Source organism: Haliotis rubra, unplaced genomic scaffold (genome assembly GCF_003918875.1).
Source record: "Haliotis rubra isolate DU_JTF1 unplaced genomic scaffold, ASM391887v1 Scf935, whole genome shotgun sequence".
NCBI lineage: Eukaryota > Metazoa > Mollusca > Gastropoda > Lepetellida > Haliotidae > Haliotis > Haliotis rubra.
In genome coordinates, this window is record NW_025767674.1 from 84,006 (window position 1) to 106,251 (window position 22,246).

Below are 22,246 nucleotides of genomic sequence, written 5' to 3' on the forward strand. Positions count from 1 at the left end.
CAGCCGTGCCAGTGACTGTGGACATTAAGGCTGTGTACTGGCAAATAAATTGTATTGCAATATATTGCGATTCAGGTACCCGTATTGCCATATATTGGGAACTTAGTGTTTGACAGTAAGTGACACTAATCGTACATGTCGATCCCATTTTCTACATTATCAGTCCCTAAACATGCATGTTATGATTCTGATAACAGCAGTTTTAAAATAAGGTTGCATAGTCATGGACTCAATTTTCTTTTTTATACATTTTATTAAATTACAATATGCCGTTTTGCATTAGCATTAGAAAGGTATAATTGCCAATGACAATATAGAAAGACATTCACCTACAACCGTACTATATTCAACGGCATTATTCGCAGAAACAAATATCCCCACTGACAATTGTCTCACCCTTGTTCGTGTAAAAGCGACAATTTGAGCAAATGAAATTCCGCTTACCAATGTTAACATTATTTTCACTTAAAGCCGTGCTATGGTAGACATTATTGTGTTATAGTTCAATCGGACTAAACTTTCACAATAATTTTCCCAGCGACGTTCCCCTTCAACGCAGTAAGGAAGGCATGGGGCATCTTTTCAAACCCATGCTGAACCTCTTCTCTGTACTTGACCTTGCCCTGAAACAAGAACACTTCAAGGTGTCAAGACAACGGATTATATACAGTTAAACATCGGCACCTATCTAATCCGGCACACTGTCAAAACCTCTTAAATGTAATACATTCTTCCCAGTTTAGGAGGAGAGAGAGGAAAAACGATGAAATGTCTGTTCTCTTCGCGGCATGAAGTGGCTTTGCGTATACATATTGGAAAGGATACTCTGTCGGTAACGTAGGTATCCATAACAATGGGTGCATTTGTATGACAAAGAGACCCATGGGTGCACTCCATAGCAATTTGATCCATGGATGCAATGTAGCAATGTAAAACAATGTGATTTTTGAATGCAATTAATACAGCATGACACGGGTGCACTTTGTAACAGCGTAGTCCATGGAGTGAGTGAGTTTGGTTTTACGCGGCGGTCTGTAAATAATCCAGTGATCAACAGCATGAGCATCGATCTACGCAATTGGGAACCGATGACATGTGCCAACCAAGTCAGCGAGTGTGACCACCCGATCCCGTTAGTAGCTTGTTACGACAAGCATGGGTTACTGAAGACCAGTTCTAACCCGGACCTTCACGGGTCGTAATCCATGAATGCAGTGTATAACAAGGTGATGTATGGGTGCAATGTATAACAATATGATCCTTGGTTGCAAGATAACAGCATGATCAATGGGTGCAATGTATAACAATAATGTATAACAATGTGATCCATGGTGCAATGTATAACAATTTGATCCATGAATGCAGTGTATAACAAGGTGATGTATGGGTGCAATGTATAACAAATGATCCTTGGTTGCAATATAACAGCATGATCCATGGGTGCAATGTATAACAATGTGATCCATGGTGCAATGTATAACAATGTGATCCATGGTGCAATGTATAACAATGTGATCCATGGTGCAATGTATAACAATGTGATCCATGGTTGCAATGATCCATGGTGCAATGTATAACAATGTGATCCATGCAATGTATAACAATGTATAATGGTTGCAATGGGATCCATGGTGCAATGTATAACAATGTGATCCATGGGTGCAATGTATAACAATGTGATCCATGGTGCAATGTATAACAATGTGATCCATGGTGCAATGTATAACAATGTGATCTATGGGTGCAATGTATATTAATCGTCTCTACGGTTACCTCATTTATCCATTTGAGAATCTGAGTTCTACTCTCCTCGAATTTGTCGGCATGGTCAAGGACTGAGAATCCCTGTATTTTCAGTCTCTTGCACATACAGGCAATGAATGGCGACGGGACTGGAGTACATGGAACAATATAAAATGCTGCATGACACATCAGTATAATACCTATGATGATTTGAACTGGTTGACGGATGATTATCATTGAGCTATAAAAACACGGAATCAGGTAAAGCCTGGAAAGGTCTCTGCATGAAAAGGTTTTGTGCTTAACGCGACAACATTAATCCTGTAATCGGCGTCATTAATGAAGGGTCACGCTATTGGTAACACTGTTACTTAAAGTTGTAAAATGCTTTTGTTTGAAACATATACAACTGAATGTTTTACAAACTTTCTTAACAGTATGGAAAACCCATGAGACCGTTGTAATGTCATTATTACGTTCTTTAATGTTCGATACATTCTGTTACAAATGGCAGCGTTATCGGGACGTGATTCTGGCTCCTATAGAAAGTAACATTCCTGCAAGCTATGCATGGCTTTTATGGTCGACCCTCTTTACATTCGTGACCATCTCGTGTTATTCCGGGACAAGCCGAATAGCGACTCGTGCCCCTCTGGAAGGATTTCATATTGGCGCATGAACATCAGAACTACTTTAAACAAGAACGATAACTCTATTTCTCTTTGATTCCAATGGTTCCGAAGCCCTCGTATATTGTGTTGCTGCTTCACATTCTTACGTAATTAATACTAATTATTACCAGCCTTTCACATTATATTTCCAAATATTTATTATTAAATATGGTTTAAGAATAACAATTGGAACATGCAAATAAGCAAATAAAATATTCTTTTTTTCAGCTGCATTAAATCCCAAAGGAGATATTAAAAAATGACATCAAAATATTTCTCAAACTGAACATTCATGTAACCTGACTGCCAAACCCCTGGTGGAATATTTTTCATGATTTTTTAAACAAAGAAATAATGCCATAAACAATTTAAGTACTCGGGATTATTTTTATCAAAGCACCGCAATCATTGTACGCGATTCTGGTTTTGTAGTATTTTCGCACATAACAAGCATAGAGACGGGGACGAGTCTTCTTGGAGGTTACAAAAAGGGGCGAGTGGTGAGGAATGTGCTTAGAGCTTCCTCAGTGACAAAGGTGTGGCACTTCCGGTCAAATTACTCACTACATCTTTTTGTTTATCCATGCATATTTACTTAATATTTACTAATTTTATTCTTCTTTTGTTTGGGATGTTGGGGTCTCTTTACGGATAACGCGTTTAACGTGTGGTTGCGGATGTGTATCTCTGAACGTACTTAGAGGCTGCTTGTCGCCGTAGTTGTAGGAGGACATAGCGCCGCACACGTTCACCCGCCCGAAGTTGTTCATGTGCTGCAGCACGCGATAGGACAACTCACCACCGACCTGGAAACATATATGGATATTTCGAATATCATCTGCAATTCTCCCCACATGGGCAGTCGTTGTAAGGGATAACAATCAAGGCGGCCGGCCGGTACACAAAACATTTATTCAGGGCGACTGGACAGGACAGAAGACAAGACGAGACTGATGCACACATGCAGCACGGACGACCCGCTAACACTACTCAGACCTGTTTGGCTCACCGTGTCACGTGTGTGATGCACGGGTATCGCCATACTTAAAGGGATCATCCGTCTCATGTTTATATCTCACATCGTACAATGTGTGAAGCCCATTTCTGGTGCCCCCTGCCGTGATATTGCTGGAATATTGCTAAAAGCTGCGTAAAACCAAACTCGCTCATCTACAATTCGTTTTTATCATGGACCTGCAGATGTTTGGACATATTTATTGTTTAACGCCTTTCCATTCAGTAGTCCTTTTAGTATTGTAAATAATGGAACCCATGAAGACTCAGATTAGAACTAGTCCTCAGCCACACATGCTTATCGCAAGAGGTGACGGGATCGGGTAGTCAGACTCGCAGACTTGGTTTATGCATGTCATGTGTCTCAGCTGCGATGCTCATCACGTCAGTCACCGGCTTGCGTGACCCAGACTCAATTATTTGACAAGACAGGTGCCCACGACAAGACCAGAAGCCGCTACCTCGGCTGTATCAACGCCAGTGGTCGTCACCACCGATATTTGCATTGTCAATGGAGCTGTTCCACCACCCTTCTTCTAAGATCTCTCAGTGTATCACGTTACAATGACAATGAAGTTCTTTTGATAAATCATTCATAAGATGGAAGATCAAATACGGTGTCGTATTTTCAAAAACATTCCATTAACACCAAGGTATATAAAGCAGTTACTTTTGTCCGTTGGTATAGTATAGGTCATATGCACGTGAAAAATTAGATGGGCTGTTACGTACGTTGTCAAAGAAACAGTCGACACCATTCGGAGCAGCAGATTTGAGAGCATCGTCCACTTTCGCTTCCCTATAGTTGAACACGTGATCGAACCCAAGACTCTTCAACCAATCACACTTCTTATTAGATCCGACAATCCCAATCACCTTGCAACCCTGAAATGTAGAAATACTGATTGAGAAATATGTTGGCTTCAAAGTGTCATTATATAGAACAAACTTTATGAGTGCGACGTTTCGATACAGATTCTTGTACGTTGTCAAGCATGACATGCTTCTATATTGTACTTCCCAACTTCTAAAATGCCACTCAAAGAAGTTATTCAAAGTGTCATGCAACTCCAATACAATGTAATGGTTTACTCTAAGCAGAAGTTAACACTTTTTACAAGTGACTGGTCGAATATGGTTCCGAACCGCTTTGAAAAGGATTTTAGTAGTATCAAAGTGCTGTTCGCTTGATGACAACGGACACACCGAACGTTTAAGACGTTTCCCAATTTTTGTTGAAACTCTACGTCACTGCAAATCTGGCATTCAAACCATAACATTGGGACCGTCTATTGGTCGCAACTGAAATGAGAAGCTTTACAACGCTTGGCCATAGGTTTCCAGACTGGCGATACCTTGATCTTGGCGATCTGTCCAACCACACTGCCCAGTGCCCCGCCAGACCCGCTGACCAGAACGGTCTCCCCAGCTTTCGGCTCACAGACATCCAGGAGACCCAGATACGCCGTCACTCTGAAACAGTGGAACCAGAATTATTAATATTGATAAAGATATAGTATGTCTCACAGTCCCAGAACCATATTATTTTCCCTACTGCCAATCCCTATCTGCAGTGCTAAAGCCCTAAATACAGCAAGCCTAGATTTCCTCAGGTTCTGAATCTCTGTTCTGTCAGGGGCTCCTATTCAGTTTACATGGGCTTGTTTGTTACTATCAAAATTATATATATTCATAGACTAAGCGTTAGTCTAATAAAGATACGAAACGCATCAAGGTTACAGGAATACGCGTCTGGAATTCATCACGACAGAGGGGGAGGAACGGACGTCTTTTGTATAGTTTTGTCCCTTTCTGGCATACGGATCAGTTTTTCTCTAATCTACGAATGATTACACGTGGCCTGTCAATAGTAAACGTCACTGCGTGGCTTTAAACGATATAACAACGCAGTTTCATTACTATAACAGTTCAAAGTGCCTTTTGCCTCGAAAGTTCGAAACGACTCCTAGGACCACAAAACCGATCTCTGTTCTACGAACGTCATCATGTTAGAGTATGGTAGTTTTGGTTTTATTTTGTTGTTGAGCCATGGAACATTAAAATATACATGACTACCCTGGTGTTAAAAAATAACATAGAAGAAAGTGTAAAACAGGTTATCCTAACTGGCCTTTACCCTGGTATTCCCAGGACTCCAAGAGCAAGGGATGGTTCCTTCCCACCAAAATCAGGCAGCTTAGTCATCTTGACAACCTTAGGGATTTCTTTGGTGTTGATCAACGACCTGGTTCGCCAGCCACAGTAGAGCTGGAGCACCGTCCCAACAGGGTACTCACTGTTCTTGCTCTCTGTCACCCTGGAAGTCGAAAAAGCAATGGATTCATGACAATCTTACACAAAATGCATAAATTTCAGAGTTGTGATTTTAGTTGATACAGTTTTATGTTTGTTTAATTGAAACGAGCAAATAGACAAGACTTGCCTTAAAAATGAAGGAACTGATTCTAGACTACAGTTGATGTCAGTCACAAAGTCATACAATTCAGTCAAACACTTTACGAACATTTATTACGTGTAATGGATCATGTAGAGTGACAGTAACCACTTGTGCAGTACTTGAATTGGAAAAATTGGTAAAATCTTTGTGTCTATCAGCTAGTGCAATTCCTAAAGTAATATATCCCTTATTTGGACTTTCTGTATTTGATATTTTATTTATTTATTATTTTTTTTTGTTTAACGCCGCACTCCAACATTCCATCTATATGATGCGGTCTGTAAATAATCAAGTCTGCACCAGACATCCAAGTGATCAACTTCATGAGCATAGATCTACGCAACTGGGATACCATATCATATAGCCTGACAACCCCATCCCCATTTTTATGGACTGCCTCCGTGGTGTAGTGGTTAGAGCGTCCGCCCGGAGAGCGGAAGGTCGCGGGTTCGATCCCCGACCGCGTCATACCAAAAGACGTTAAAATATAGTACTTGTTGGTCCCTGCCTGGCGCTCGGCATTAATGGGTACAACAATGACTGGTCGGCTCGGAGTCAGTATAATGTGTCTGAGTGGGGTATTCATGCTTCACTGCGGCATGGTATCTCAGTGAGCTAGCACTATAAAACCAGCTTAAGTCTGGGCTAGTACAAGCAGCCGCACATACACATACACACGCATGCACGTCGTCATATGAGCGAAATATTCTCAAGCACGACGTTAAACCCAATTTCACCTCACCTCACCTCACCTCACCTCACCTCACCCATTCTTATGACATGTATGGATTGCTAAAGACCATTTCTAACCCGGGTCTTCACTGGTTCGGGATATGTGAAAGTACAATCAATGTGCGGAATATAGAGAATACTAAACGATGTCCCGAGTTAGATACCAATACCATTCACGAGTTTCATACATATGTTATTACACGGGACATAGTTTAGTATTTTATTTATTACTCATCCAACATCAGCAAAGGTATTAGCATTGTGACGTCATAACTGTAAACCATTTTGACGTCATGCGTACGGCATCATGCATTGTTATTACACAAAGAGAGGATATTATATGAGTGCCCATGTCATACTATGTTTACGAAACGAGTGCCTACATGTTGGTAGCGAGGGATATGCCGATATTTTGGCTCGAGTGTCGTAAAGATAGTTTGATATGGCCAATATAATATTCTGTTTATTGCCGAAGTCGTCAAATTGAGGGGGAAAAAACCAAATCTACAATCTACTTTCAAACATAGGCTGGCTGCCCGCCGTCGCCGCATATAGAACCCAACGCAACAGAAGAAACGTGACGTCATAGCATTGTTCATGACGTCACGTCACCAAGACAAAGTGATATTTTGCCTAGTGTATCGTATGATAAATATGAACCCCGAAATTTTCGCCCACGTAGGTAATAATGTGTAATAATATTGTAAAATGATTAAACAGTGATACCTTCAACGAGTTAGTAATAAACCTGTTTCTGTTACCGTGCAACTTGATACCCCATGAGTGGTGACCCAACAGGTGCTGTATCCGAGCTCCTCCTGCAGATGAACGAATCCAACACCAATACATTCTAGAGTAAAACCAGATAGTAATATGGTCTGTACTGAACATGGAAGGACCAAGTAATCAACGTTTCAACACATTGCTCTGATATTTCATTGTTCGTTTTGTGGTTTGAAAACAACTATACTCATCGAAACAAGAAAAGGAACACACGAAAATGCAAGTGTTTCTATACTCTTTTCAGGGGTTCTAGTCCTGCTTTATAATGCACTGGGGGCGGTGGGGTAGCTTAGTGGTTAAAGCGTTGGCTCGTCACGCCAAAGACCCGGGTTCGATTCCCCACATGGGCAAAATGTGTGAAGCCCATTTCTGGTGTCCCCCGCCGTGATATTGCTGGAATAATGCTAAAAAAAAGCGGCGTAAAACTAAACTGAGTCAGTCAGTCAGTTATATTGCACTGTGGGTGGAAATCTGGAAATAAATAAAGGAACACTTGTACTTTCCACTTGTTCCTTTATTCGTTTTATTCGTTTCCATGAGTATATGTAATATAAATCTTAATGGTAATATCAGTACTTTTCATTCAGAAATCCTATATTAACGTTATTGATATAGCGATGTACGCGATCAAATTCATAGCATCAACGAAAGTATATTCAAGGGGAGACAACCCTTCGTCCAATAAGTAAGGCTGGCGTAACGGTATCACACTGCACATGAATGGCTTCAAAGAAAAATACAATAAGCTGCGATTTAACGTTCTGATAAACCCTGTGCTAGATCCCAGAATGGGTGACAGTAACTAACATATGAACAACGTGGAATGGCTAATGAGTGCCGTCACATCTGTTTCAGGACAAACGTTAACTACCTCCTCACCGTTCGTATGGGTTGACACTCAGGTACAGAGCCTCACACGCAAACTCTGCAACACAACCGCTAAAGGTTAACAATATCGTTTACATCTCGTCAAAAACAATCGAAGACATTCACAAGACGTAAATTAGTAAACGGATATGAATAAGATGAAGGAAAGCAATTAACAATATATCATCACTTTCATAATTTTATGCTTACTGCAACTACCGTTGAAACATTAGTGAGTGAGTGAGTGAGTGAGGTCGGTTTTACGCCGCTTTTAGCAATAGTCTAGCAATATCACGGCGGGGGACACCAGAAATGGGCTTCATACATTGTACCCATGTGGGGAATCGAACCCGGGTCTTCGGCGTGACGAGTGAATGCTTTAACCACTAGGCTACCCCAGCGCCCCTATCATAGCGCACATTCTATCACAGCACAGCATGTTTTATATGTTGTATTGTGTATCGTTTTAGATTTTACTTCTGTATCTGCGTTTTTCTGGTTGTGTTTAATGTAGTTTGTCAACAGTTTTTACATTCTCGGTTTATGCGTCATGAATGTATAGCTTGTTTTATATGTTGTATTGTGTATAGTTTTAGATCTTACTTCTGTATCTGTGTTTTTCTGGTTGTGTTTAATGTAGTTTGTCAACAGTTTTTACATTCTCGGTTTATGCATCATGAATGTATAGCTTGCTTTATATGTTGTATTGTGTATAGTTTTAGATTTTACTTCTGTATCTGCGTTTTTCTGGTTGTGTTTAATGTAGTTTGTCAACAGGTTTTTACATTCTCGGTTTATGCGTCATGAATGTATAGCATGTTTTATATGTTGTATTGTGTATAGTTTTACATTTTACTTCTGTATCTGCATTTTTCTGGTTGTGTTTAATGTAGTTTGTCAACAGTTTTTGCATTCTCGGTTTATGCGTCATGAATGTATAGCTTGTTTTATATGTTGTATTGTGTATAGTTTTAGATTTTACTTCTGTATCTGCATTTTTCTGGTTGTGTTTAATGTAGTTTGTCAACAGTTTTTGCATTCTCGGTTTATGCGTCATGAATGTATAGCATGTTTTATATGTTGTATTGAGTATAGTTTTAGATTTTACTTCTGTATCTGCGTTTTTCTGGTTGTGTTTAATGTAGTTTGTCAACAGTTTTTACATTCTCGGTTTATGCGTCATGAATGTATAGCTTGTTTTATGTGTTGTATTGTGTATAGTTTTACATTTTACTTCTGTATCTGCATTTTTCTGGTTGTGTTTAATGTAGTTTGTCAACAGTTTTTACATTCTCGGTTTATGCGTCATGAATGTATAGCATGTTTTATATGTTGTATTGGGTATAGTTTTAGATTTTACTTCTGTATCTGCATTTTTCTGGTTGTGTTTAGTGTAGTTTGTCAACAGTTAATACATTCTCGGTTTATGCGTCATGAATGTATAGCATGTTTTATATGTTGTATTGAGTATAGTTTTAGATTTTACTTCTGTATCTGCGTTTTTCTGGTTGTGTTTAATGTAGTTTGTCAACAGGTTTTCATATTCTCGGTTTATGCGTCATGAATGTATAGCATGTTTTATATGTTGTATTGTGTATAGTTTTAGATCTTACTTCTGTATCTGTGTTTTTCTGGTTGTGTTTAATGTAGTTTGTCAACAGTTTTTACATTCTCGGTTTATGCGTCATGAATGTATAGCATGTTTTATATGTTGTATTGTGTATAGTTTTAGATTTTACTTCTGTATCTGTGTTTTTCTGGTTGTGTTTAATGTAGTTTGTCAACAGTTTTTACATTCTCGGTTTATGCGTCATGAATGTATAGCTTGTTTTATGTGTTGTATTGTGTATAGTTTTACATTTTACTTCTGTATCTGCATTTTTCTGGTTGTGTTTAATGTAGTTTGTCAACAGTTTTTACATTCTCGGTTTATGCGTCATGAATGTATAGCATGTTTTATATGTTGTATTGGGTATAGTTTTAGATTTTACTTCTGTATCTGCGTTTTTCTGGTTGTGTTTAATGTAGTTTGTCAACAGGTTTTCATATTCTAGGTTTATGCGTCATGAATGTATAGCATGTTTTATATGTTGTATTGTGTATAGTTTTAGATTTTACTTCAGAATCTGTATCTGCGTTTTTTCTGGTTGTGTTTAATGTAGTTTGTCAACAGTTTTTACATTCTCGGTTTATGCGTCATGAATGTATAGCATGTTTTATATGTTGTATTGTGTATAGTTTTAGATTTTACTTCAGAATCTGTATCTGCGTTTTTCTGGTTGTGTTTAATGTAGTTTGTCAACAGTTAATACATTCTCGGTTTATGCGTCATGAATGTATAGCTTGTTTTATATGTTGTATTGTGTATAGTTTTACATTTTACTTCTGTATCTGCGTTTTTCTGGTTGTGTTTAATGTAGTTTGTCAACAGGTTTTCATATTCTAGGTTTATGCGTCATGAATGTATAGCATGTTTTATATGTTGTATTGTGTATAGTTTTAGATTTTACTTCAGAATCTGTATCTGCGTTTTTCTGGTTGTGTTTAATGTAGTTTGTCAACAGTTTTTACATTCTCGGTTTATGCGTCATGAATGTATAGCATGTTTTATATGTTGTATTGTGTATAGTTTTAGATTTTACTTCAGAATCTGTATCTGCGTTTTTCTGGTTGTGTTTAATGTAGTTTGTCAACAGTTAATACATTCTCGGTTTATGCGTCATGAATGTATAGCATGTTTTATATGTTGTATTGTGTATAGTTTTAGATTTTACTTCAGAATCTGTATCTGCGTTTTTCTGGTTGTGTTTAATGTAGTTTGTCAACAGGTTTTCATATTCTAGGTTTATGCGTCATGAATGTATAGCTTGTTTTATATGTTGTATTGTGTATAGTTTTAGATTTTACTTCTGTATCTGTGTTTTTCTGGTTGTGTTTAATGTAGTTTGTCAATAGGTTTTCATATTCTCGGTTTCTGCGTCATGAATGTATAACTTGATTTGTCACTATATGGCTGAAATACTGTTGATGGGACTAAAACTCGTAACTCACTCACTATATAACTGGAGATATACTGGACAAAAAAAGTTAGGGGTATATGTAAATTTTCAAATTATAAAAAATGATCTATTTATTCATTGACACACTGATAAAATATCAATCATAAAAATACCAATATCCCTAACTTATTTTGTCCAGTATATATAGAGGCCTACAAGAGCACCTGCAGATTGTGGTTCCGATGTAAAACTGCTCCATACAGCTGTATGCGGTCTCAGATTGTCATTTTGAGAGATGGCGTTGAAATAGTTCATATTGGGAACAGCGTGCCTTACTTCACAACAGTTTTGGGTGATTATGAGCTCTCCCATCTGACTTCATCTCTAACAGGCCGTCTGCCCTAACTCTGATACCAAAGCTAAAGAAGAGATATTGTTTGGGGATATATTATAACGCCAGTATATCCACTGACTGAGTGAGTGTGGTTTAACGCCGCTTTTGGCAGTATCCAGCAACATATCAGCGGGGGACACCAGAATGGGGGACACCAGAAATGGAATATTGCTGAGTGCGCCGTAAAACTAAACTCATTCACTCACTCACTGAAGTGATGCAGAACACAGAAGCTTACCACATTAGTTGGTTGGCTATACTGTTTAACGCCGCACTCAGCAATATTTGAGCTATATGGCGGCGGTCTGTAAATATTCGAGTCTGGACCAGACACTCCAGTGATCAACATCATGAGCATCGATCTACGCAACCAAGTCAGCGAGTCTGACCACCCGATCCTGTTAGTCGCCTCTTATTACAAGCATGGGTTGCTGAAGACCAATTCTAGTTCGGATCTTCACGGGTCTTATCACATTAGTGAAGCCCACTGATACTGATTATATGAGGGTTAATGTGTTTAGAATAGGGCTGCAACGATTCACCCAGACCTAGATTCGATTCGATTTCATTTAACTCTCAGAGTCGGCTTTTTTAGCGTGAAATCCATCGTCAACTTGGCGATGTCTACTAACAACAATTCTTATAGCCCGGCGTCAACCAATCACATTTCGTCTTATTTAATGGCTCGAGACTGCTCGAGTTGAAGTCAAAATTACGTTCTGGCTCTGTGGAAATAATTAGAATAGTTATTCAAATATCGAATCGAAATAGTGATAATGCTTACTGCTTATCGAAAATAGAAACTAAGGTGTCAGATTCGATCTTCAATGAATCAAACCGAATCGTTGCAGCCCTAGTTTAGAACAGGATAAATTTATCATTTTTATAGTGTTGCAGTTCCTGTTAAGCGAGAAAAGGTTTTTCCCACTTAGTCCAGGAGGAGAATCTCAAAAGGGGCCTAGAAATGGGATTTCGTAGCCTGCCCAGTACTGATTTTGTTTGACACTATTTTCAGTTAGTATGATGTCTTGGGCTCATGAAAAAGCCTGTAATACTCTCAGATTGTGGTATCAGGGTTTTTACAGGCCATTATATGTGGTGGGGGTCTGCGAGCATTTACGTCACATTTGGTTTGCTGCCCGACAACACCTCAAAGTTAATCATTAATAGTTTTACTACTATCAATCTGATCACTTTCATTTTGACTTCTGTGTACTGCTAAAGGATGTAGAAATTATTTGACATATTTTTTTTTGAAAAAAATCAAAATGGCCGTCATTTTTGCCGCCCTTTACTTTTGTCGTGTTTTGCCTTCTCAGCACTTAAATCTACATAAAAATGAACACCGAATGTTTCCATTTACATACAAAGCTGGTACATTTGATGTGTTTTGACACTTATTTCTCCTAGAGTGATGGCTTGGGCACAAAACAAGTCATTTGGTTGGTCATATCTTAGTAATTTAATGTTTTACAGGTTATTCTTTGAGACAGGGGTATTTTAGCGATTCTCCGACTTTTCATGGAAATGTGTGAGGGTGATTTATTTAATGGCAGTTAGCATTATTTTTGTTACTAAAACAAGTTGTTTTTGTTTTCTCTTTACTTCTTGAGTGACGGCATATTATTAGGGATTTTTATATATTACCCAGAATTCAAAATAGCCGCCAAAATGGCCGCCATTGTAGTTTAACTACATATACTTATTGGAGGACTAAATTTGTACTGATATGAAATCCAAACAACTCATTTGGTGTCTAATGTTTAATACAGTATATGAATAGAGCTAAATTTCAATGATAGGGTCAATCAAAGCTTCACACTTCTAAAATATTTGATGAAATAACATTATCGAAAAGTGTTTGAAAACTATGCTTCATGGCCGATAACTAAGCTTTGGTTGTAGGCATTGAAATTGTTCTATCAGATAACTCTTAATCACTTTTGATACATCCATAAGCTTGCAATTAACCCTCCTTTTCACTTTCTTTCATTTCATATGTTACATCATGTCACAATCGGACGTGTAGAGGCCCGGGTTAGAATCGATCTTCAATAACCCATGCTTGTCGTAATGGGCAACCAACGGGATCTGGTTGTCAGGCTTGCTGACTGGGTTGACACATGTCATCGTATCCCAATTGCCTAGATTGATGCTCATGCTGTTGATCCCTGGGTTGTTTGGTCCAGACTCGATTATTTGCAGACTGCTGCCATATAGCTGGAATATTGCTGAGTGCGGTGTAAACTAAACACATTCACTCATGTCAGAATCGGAGTCATCTACTGGCAACAAGTCAAAGGTGTTCGGGCAACAATCATCTGCCATACAAAAAGACATGCCTATGTGCACACTATATCATTCTTTCTGCTGGCATGCTGACTTTTTGCATTTACATGATGTCAGTTCAACCAATCCATGGGGAGCAGGATCTCTCGACATGAGAATAGTGATAAGCTGACCATCACAAATGCTCCAACCATTGTCAACTGGTGAAGGAATGTTCATGATTGGTTGCAGAGACTGTTTCCAAATATGGACTTTGTAGTTTACTCGTTCAATGTGATGTTTAGACTGTTCGATGTTGCCGGAAGGTTTTCATTCAATATCTTGTGTCATCTACAGACATCACTGGATTATTTGGTACATGCATAGAACTCACAAACTGGCCACAAGATGTAAAGAGTGTTTCTTGAACATCCAAATTGTCATCCATTTGTTACGTGAAACCTCTCATACCCGGGCTTTACAGCCCTTTTGGGAATCAATGTAGAAAAGGTTTCAGGTTCAGTCGATGTAATGGTGACCACAAGTTTGTCCTGGAAGAGTTCAATCGACTACTTATGAAGTTATCCCTTTGCTCTGCCCCAATCTGTTTAACATGCAAGAGGCTGTGAATCATATCCTTTGGGACAACAACTCCACTTCCAATGTTGACAAGATGCAGACATCATTCATTTTGAAGATTGAATGTGAACATGGACATTTCTAGTGTTCATTTTACAATGGCTCATTCAGATGGAACATTAAGAAAGAACATCAAAAGCGGTTTGTTAAATGAACTTTAAAAGGGAGCTTTTGATCCTTCGCTGCTTATACTAGCAGAAGAGAGAATGTTGCCAGTTCATATAGGTGATGGAATGGCAAAATTCCAAATTTGGACACTTGGCTGATATGCATTGGGACAACTTCACTTCAATTCTGAATCGAACAGACTGCATTATAGTTGATGTTGTTTGGTACAGGTATGCCAGACAAGAGTCAATCAAAGCAGGGGAGCAAATCAAAAGAGGATTGCCAACGGCGCTAGAAGTCAAGATTGTTGGCAAAAACAAACCACTGCCAAGACAATGGGACAAACTCAGTACGTCTGTCTCGTCTTTACCCCGTCCCCAGACAGTTGGTGTTACGTTTAGAGTGGGTAAAATTGCCCGTTCACCCCGTGTGGACAACGTTTTCAAGCAGTCCAATCCCGTCCATAGTCGCTTTATATCCCTTCTGAACTAAACCTATCTCGTTCTTAATGCGAACAAACCCCGTTCTAACTCATTTTCTAAACCAACTCATTTTCAGGCACTTCTTCCCATTCTCACTACTTTCTCACTCCGTTTCTAGTGCGTGCAATCGTAATAGCAATCACTTCCTCATTCGGTTTATATAAATACCCTGCCCATTATTATTCCGTTCTCAGTTTCAAGGTGGAAACATTCACATCACCATGCCTCCAAGGAAGAAGAAGGGTGAACATCTAATTTATAAAGGGGTCAATGCGTTCAAGAAGTTCATCAAACATGGGAGGGGCGATTCTCAAGAAATTGTAGAAGGGCTCATGATCATCAAGGCGGAGCTCCTCCATCAGTTGATGATAATGTCCCACAGCTATTCACCTCTCAGGTTTAAGCCAGTTCCTCACCCAATAAGTTCTTATGTTTTCCTTCTTTCGAGCTCTACCAATTCATTGTACTCTTGCTCTGCTTCCGATAAAAATTGCAGGAAACCAGCGATTCCGTTCGTAGTATGGCAATTCCGTTCTTAGTATCGCAATCTCATTTTAAGTACGTTATTACTCCGTCCCATTTTAGAACGTGTAGAACGTTCAACATGGAGAATTGACTTACAGAAGTCCTCTGAAAATCACCAACAAACATTGACACAATTGGGTGACAATTTGGATGTTCAAGAAACACTCATTACATCTTGTGGCCACTTTGTGAGTTCTATGTATGTACCAAATAATCCAGTGATGTCTGTAGATGACACAAGATATTGAATGAAAACCTCCCACCAACATCGAACAGTCTAAAACATCACATTGAACGATTAAACTACAAAGTCCATATTTGGAAACAGTCTCTGCAACCAATCATGAACATTCCTTCACCGGTTGACAATGGTTGGAGCATTTGTGATGGTCAGCTATTCTGATGTCGAGAGATCTCCCCATGGATTGGTTGAACTGACATCGTGTAAATGCAAAAAGTCAGCATGCCAGCAGAAAGAATGATATAGTGTGCACATAGGCATGTCTATTTGTATGGCAGATGATTGTTGCCTGAACACCTTTGACTTGTTTGACAACCCAGTCAGCGAGCCTCACAACCAGATCCCGTTAGTCGCCTCTTACGACAAGCATGGGTTATTGAAGGCCAATTCTAACCCGGATCTTCACAGGTCCGATTGTGACATGATGTAACATATGAAATTAAAGAAAGTGAAAACGAGGGTTAATTGCAAGCTTATGGATGTATCAAAAGTGATTAAGAGTCATCTGATAGAACAATTTGAATACCTACAACCAAAGCTTAGACGTAGTTATCGGCCATGAAGCATAGTTTTCAAACACTTTTGGATAATGTTATTTCATCAAATATTTTAGAAGTGTGAAGCTTTGATTGACCCTATCATTGAAATTTAGCTCTATTCATATACTGTATTACACATTAGACACCAAATGAGTTGTTTGGATTTCATATCAGTACAAATTTAGTCCTCCAATAAGTATATGTAGTTAAACTACAATGGCGGCCAATTTGGTGGCCATTTTGAATTCTGGGTAATATGTAAACATTCCTAATAACATGCCGTCACTCTAGAAGTAAAGAGAAAACAAAAACAACTTGTTTTAGTAACCAAAATAATGTTAACTGCCATTAAATAAATCACTCTCACACATTTCCATGAAAAGTCGGAGAATTTCAAAAATACCCCTGTCTCAAAGAATAAGCTGTAAAACATTAAATTACCATTCTATCACCATACAAAATAACTTGTTTTGTGCCCAAGCCATCACTCTAAGAGAAACAGTTGTCAAAACACATCAAAAGTATCATCTTTGTATGTAAATGGAAACATTCGGTGTTCATTTTTATGTAGATTTAAATGCTGAGAAGGCAAAACACGACAAAACAAAATGGCGGCAAAAATGACGGCCATTCTGTTTTTTGTTTTCAAAACAAAATTATGTCAAATAATTTCTACATCCTTTAGCAGTACACAGAAGTCAAAATGAAAGTGATCAGATTGATAGTAGTAAAACTATTAATGATTAACTTTGAGGTGTTGTCGGGCAGCAAACCAAATGTGACTTAAATGCTCGCAGACCCCCACCACATATAATGGCCTGTAAAAAAAACCTGATACCACAATCTGAGAGTATTACAGGCCTTTTCATGAGCCCAAGACATCATACTAACTGAAAATAGTGTCAAACAAAATCAGTACTGGGGAGGCTACGATTTGAAATTTTTCAGCTGCCTCCTCCTGGACTAACTGAAGGATATTGGATTCAAGCTAGTCTATCATACAGACCCTGAAGCAAATATATCCAAGAAAGCCCACGCAAGTCTAGAAAATGTGGCAAGTCTAGAATTCCTCAGCTTCAGGAATATCAAGAGACGCTACCCTTAGTTTGTATCCCTGCTTGCTCTTGATACTCATTACCCCAAATCGGCCAACACTGCTGGCAGTAGGACCGGGAGGCGGTGGGGGCAGTAAATATTCCTGTCACACACAATTAAAGCAGTGATGGGTGATAAGAACCTTTGTAAATGTTGTGAAATTCCAAGAAATTATCCCTCTGCAGATTTGTTTTGTCTCTGAAAATGAAGAAAGTCTGAGGGCTCCTTTTCATTATATTGTTTTTTTAATTAGAATTTTTTGTCAGTAAAATATGTTCATTTCAGAGACTAGTTGTTAGTCTGAAAATGAAGAAAGTCTCAGGGTTCCTTTTCATTATATTTTTTATTTACTATGAATTTCTTTTCAGTAAAATATGTTCATTTCAGAGACTAGTTGTTAGTCTAGATTAACCTAAGCCTAATGATGCCCGGATCTCAATTATAACCTAAGCTGGATCTGCCTCCATTACCAAACTGAGTCTAATGTTTCAACTTCGATTCCCCACATGGGTACAATGTGTGAAGCCCATTTCTGGTGTCCCCCGCCGTGATATTGCTGGAATAGTGCTTAAAGCAGCGTAAAACTAACCTCACTCACTCACTAATGTTTCAACGGTAGTTGCAGTAAGCATAAAATTATGAAAGTGAATTGAGGTGACGTTTAGCCTTCCTACCTCCCTGTTTCGGTGCTGGCACGTCTTCCTCGATGAGGCGAAAGTTGGATTCCGTGGGTGCCCCATCGAACGTCTTCCCTATCACCCAAGCCTTTGCCATCACCATTGTCTATCCGTGGCAGATCTGCTGTGTTACCTAGGGCTGCCTCAGCTTGCGGTGTGGAAAGCTGTACGTCAGTCAGCTTTTATACCAACCTTCTCATCTGTCCCAGGGAGATGCATTTTTTTCTCCAGCGTTTTGACTTGGCTGATTTACATTGCAATTCTACTGCCATTTGCAGGAGTGAAATTTGCGTTTTGGACTTGGCTGATTTACATTGCAATTCTACTGCCATTTGCAGGAGTGAAATTTGCGTTTTGGACTTGGCTGATTTACATTGCAATTCTACTGCCATTTGCAGGAGTGAAATTTGCGTTTTGGACTTGGCTGATTTACATTGCAATTCTACTGCCATTTGCAGGAGTGAAATTTGCGTTTTGGACTTGGCTGATTTACATTGCAATTCTACTGCCATTTGCAGGAGTGAAATTTGCGTTTTGGACTTGGCTGATTTACATTGCAATTCTACTGCCATTTGCAGGAGTGAAATTTGCGTTTTGGACTTGGCTGATTTACATTGCAATTCTACTGCCATTTGCAGGAGTGAAATTTGCGTTTTGGACTTGGCTGATTTACATTGCAATTCTGCTGCCATTTGCAGGAGTGAAATTTCACTGTCGTGCTGAATCAATAAGAAAGATTCTTGCAGGTTCGCTAAGCCAAAACAGTGTTATAAGACGGTTCTTGTCGTTAAACTCCCTGTCGCTCTTTATCTAGGGGGACTAAGGCAAGGATGTCAGGCTCCTCTAGGCTTTTAGTGGGGTATCTATGTTAAAACTGGGGCATCGTATCTCAGGGTTATTGCATATAAGGGGCGGTGGGGTAAAGAAGTGGTTAAGGCGTTTGCTCGTCATGCCGAAGACGCGGGTTCGATTCCCAACATGGGTTCAATGTGTGAAGCCCATTTCTGGTGTCCCCCGCAATGATATTGCTGAAATATTGCTAAAAGCGGCTCAAAATCTTACTCACTTACGCCACCTCTTCTCACTCTGGACGGCGAAAATCGAACAGATGACAATCTAGGTGACAACTGGGGAAAGCATTAACCTATTTGTAGTAAATACAATGATTGTTTAATGCAGAAACTAAGGAAAGTTCAGGGGATCGATTGGCCTAATGCACATACACCATCTTTGGTACAATACAAAACACATGAGACATCTTTTTTAAGTTTCTTCAACATCCTATAATTACTTTCCTATGATTTACGTTTTGTGTAGGCGCCAATGAGCTCCTTATTGTGGATTTTGAGCGCGTTACAGTTGTTGCCATTATTTTAAATATTATCATTGTGAATCATATTGCTAATATTGACTGACACTAAATAACCGTAAACAGCATTGTAAATAAGATTCGTGAATTCAAAGTAGTAATGTACATGATTCATATACATTACTCTTTGCAACACTATGCATGTTAATGGTACAGGCAATGAAACAGAATATCTTGGATATGCACATGTGTTTCTTACGCAACATCAGTATGAAATAAAATGCATGTGAGTCAACGTAGTGACATACTGAGCGCTGATGACATGTATGTATGCATGCTGGAGACACATTATTATAAAGGTAGTTATGGGAAAATGTCTGTCATACCACACCAGCAGCAGCCAGGAATAATGTCTACCCACGTGTTCTGTGGGGAATGAGTTTGGTAATTCACTATTGTTTGTGACTTTAGAAATAGTCCCTAGCCGTGGTGAGTGTATTCCCATAGCACATTGTTGAGTGAGTGAGTATAGTTTTACGATGCATCTTTTTTTATGTAATTTAATTAATGAGTGAGTGAATTAAAATTTACAGTCACATCGGCAATATTTCAGCCATATCATGACTAAAACAAGTTTCAAATTGACCATAATACATGTAAATTATAATAACCTGTCAACTAAGGATAATAAAACCAACTAGAACATCACAGTATCAAGAATTAAAACTGGCGTCTCTCTCTAAAATTGGACAAGACAGTATAAAAACAGGCTATAGATCACCAACAACTGAAGGTAGATCACCACACTAGGAACCATGGGGACTTACAGTACCTTTGCTACCTGCAAATATAATTAATGAACAAAGAACAACGAAAATATACTACATGTAAGATGTTTGACAATTGAAAACGTGTCCCGTATTTCCCTAATACGGGTACTCGGTATATTGACACCAGGTGTTCGCGAACTGGGACAGCATGTTCTTGTCTACACGAATAAACGGCAACTACATAACATTCCCCAGACACGTCCTAACAGGTTGTAATGAGATTAAGAATACGACTAAATGTGCCAGATTCTAGGCTAAATTTAAACATATAACGTTCGAGCGTTAAAGCTTTAGATGATTCAGCGTGAAAGAGAGACATTTATTTTTCTGTATTCGAAAGGAAGCAAATCACTGCTGTAATATCGTTACCTGTACTAGAGCCTTTACTTAGAATTACAAATTTAATGAAAATACATGTAATCCTTACACATGATATCAAAATATGTAACACATTGTGATTATGCAACGTATGACTGAAAATTACGAATAAATATTCATGTGACTGTCACAGTTTAATGGATATGAATAATCATACTTATATCCCCACATTATGCACTGGTAATATGTTCGTATCGTCAGCACAGAAACCAGGTGATGCTACGGGGATTCAATATCTGAGGGAGGGAGGGACCAAATATTGCCGAGATGAATTGGAATGTGACACATGCTGTTTATCGGCCTTCTAGCCAGGAAACAAAAGTATGCATTCGGAAAATTCAAGGACAGTACTATTCTGGCAAGTAGATAAGTATAAAATATTTCTACACTGCAATAGATAAGATACAAACACGTTGATGAAAATACATCTTCTCACTTTAAATTGCACATTACAGTTCTCTCTCTTTAGTTTTTCTGCAGCAAAATACGAACTGCTATTTTATTTATTCCCAATCAAGCAAAGTATACCCATCTCGGCATGTGCCACAGAGGTGATGCGTGCAAATTGAAGAACGTCCGATGGAAAGGAAACAAAGGAGAGAGTGAGTGAGTTAAAACGTCACGCCGGCAGTATTTTAGCCATTGGAAACAAAGGAACATGAAGTCCAGGGGGACGTCACAGTTACACTTAAACAGTTTGGAATTCTTCAAACTGAACGCTGGTTTGTGCGCTGATATTCATGATCTTCATGAAGAAGCATGTGAATGCCCCCTCCCCTTAAATTTATGTAGAAAGTAAGTGCTAACCACCACCCTCTGCTTGTCATATACAAAATCAATGACACCTCCGCTAGTACATGTGTACAAACTTGAAGCCCTCCTCTAACCTCCCCAGAACAAAATGGGTCACCCCCACCCTTAAAATCAGCAGCGGCACCCAGCCATAAATTGTGAACGGCCTCTTGCGTGTAACCCGAGCTGTCGACGCCACTGCGAATTTTTGAAAAAATGGGTAAGTTGGACCTGCCAGAAATCTGTGATCAACGATTAGAGCTGCGGTTCCTGTAGATAAAGGTTCTTGCTTTTCAGCACCATATACTTCTACTCGTAGGTTTCAGTATGTAACCGTATATAGACTGCCTTACAACGGAACTGGCCGTGCCATGGTACGGCAAGGTGGCCTAGCACTAAACACCGGCATATGTATGGGCCACCACCCACGCGCGCACGCACGCAAGCTAGCACGCATGTCACTGAAAACGCAGAAATATTTAACGCAACTTTAAACCCCATTTCACCTCAGCTCACATGCATGAACATGATTATACTTATCCTGTGAAGATTCAAATTTGAGTAGCAATCATTTTCCATTTCACTGACTTAAACAGACTATAGGTTCGACAGACATGCATTTGCAGGTTGTCTGTTTACTATTGCAGAAGGGCAATACTCTCCAGAAACTGAATTTGCATTTCTGTTTTGATGGATTTTTGT

The 22,246-nt window shown here is 39.0% G+C and overlaps 1 protein-coding gene across 1 annotated transcript; it reads right to left on the reverse strand.

Annotated features, from left to right (window-relative positions):
* Positions 1-289: 289 nt before the first annotated feature.
* On the reverse strand, positions 290-18,338 carry LOC124264658 (prostaglandin reductase 1-like). Its single transcript, XM_046699394.1, has 9 exons — positions 18,233-18,338; positions 8,281-8,326; positions 7,380-7,436; positions 5,566-5,745; positions 4,784-4,901; positions 4,161-4,313; positions 3,112-3,220; positions 1,774-1,892; positions 290-623 (listed from the first exon to the last, which is right to left on the reverse strand). The coding sequence occupies exons 1-9, from the start codon at positions 18,336-18,338 to the stop codon at positions 513-515; spliced, it is 999 nt and encodes a 332-aa protein (XP_046555350.1). The 3' UTR covers positions 290-512.
* Between the last annotated feature and the right edge of the window lie 3,908 nt (positions 18,339-22,246).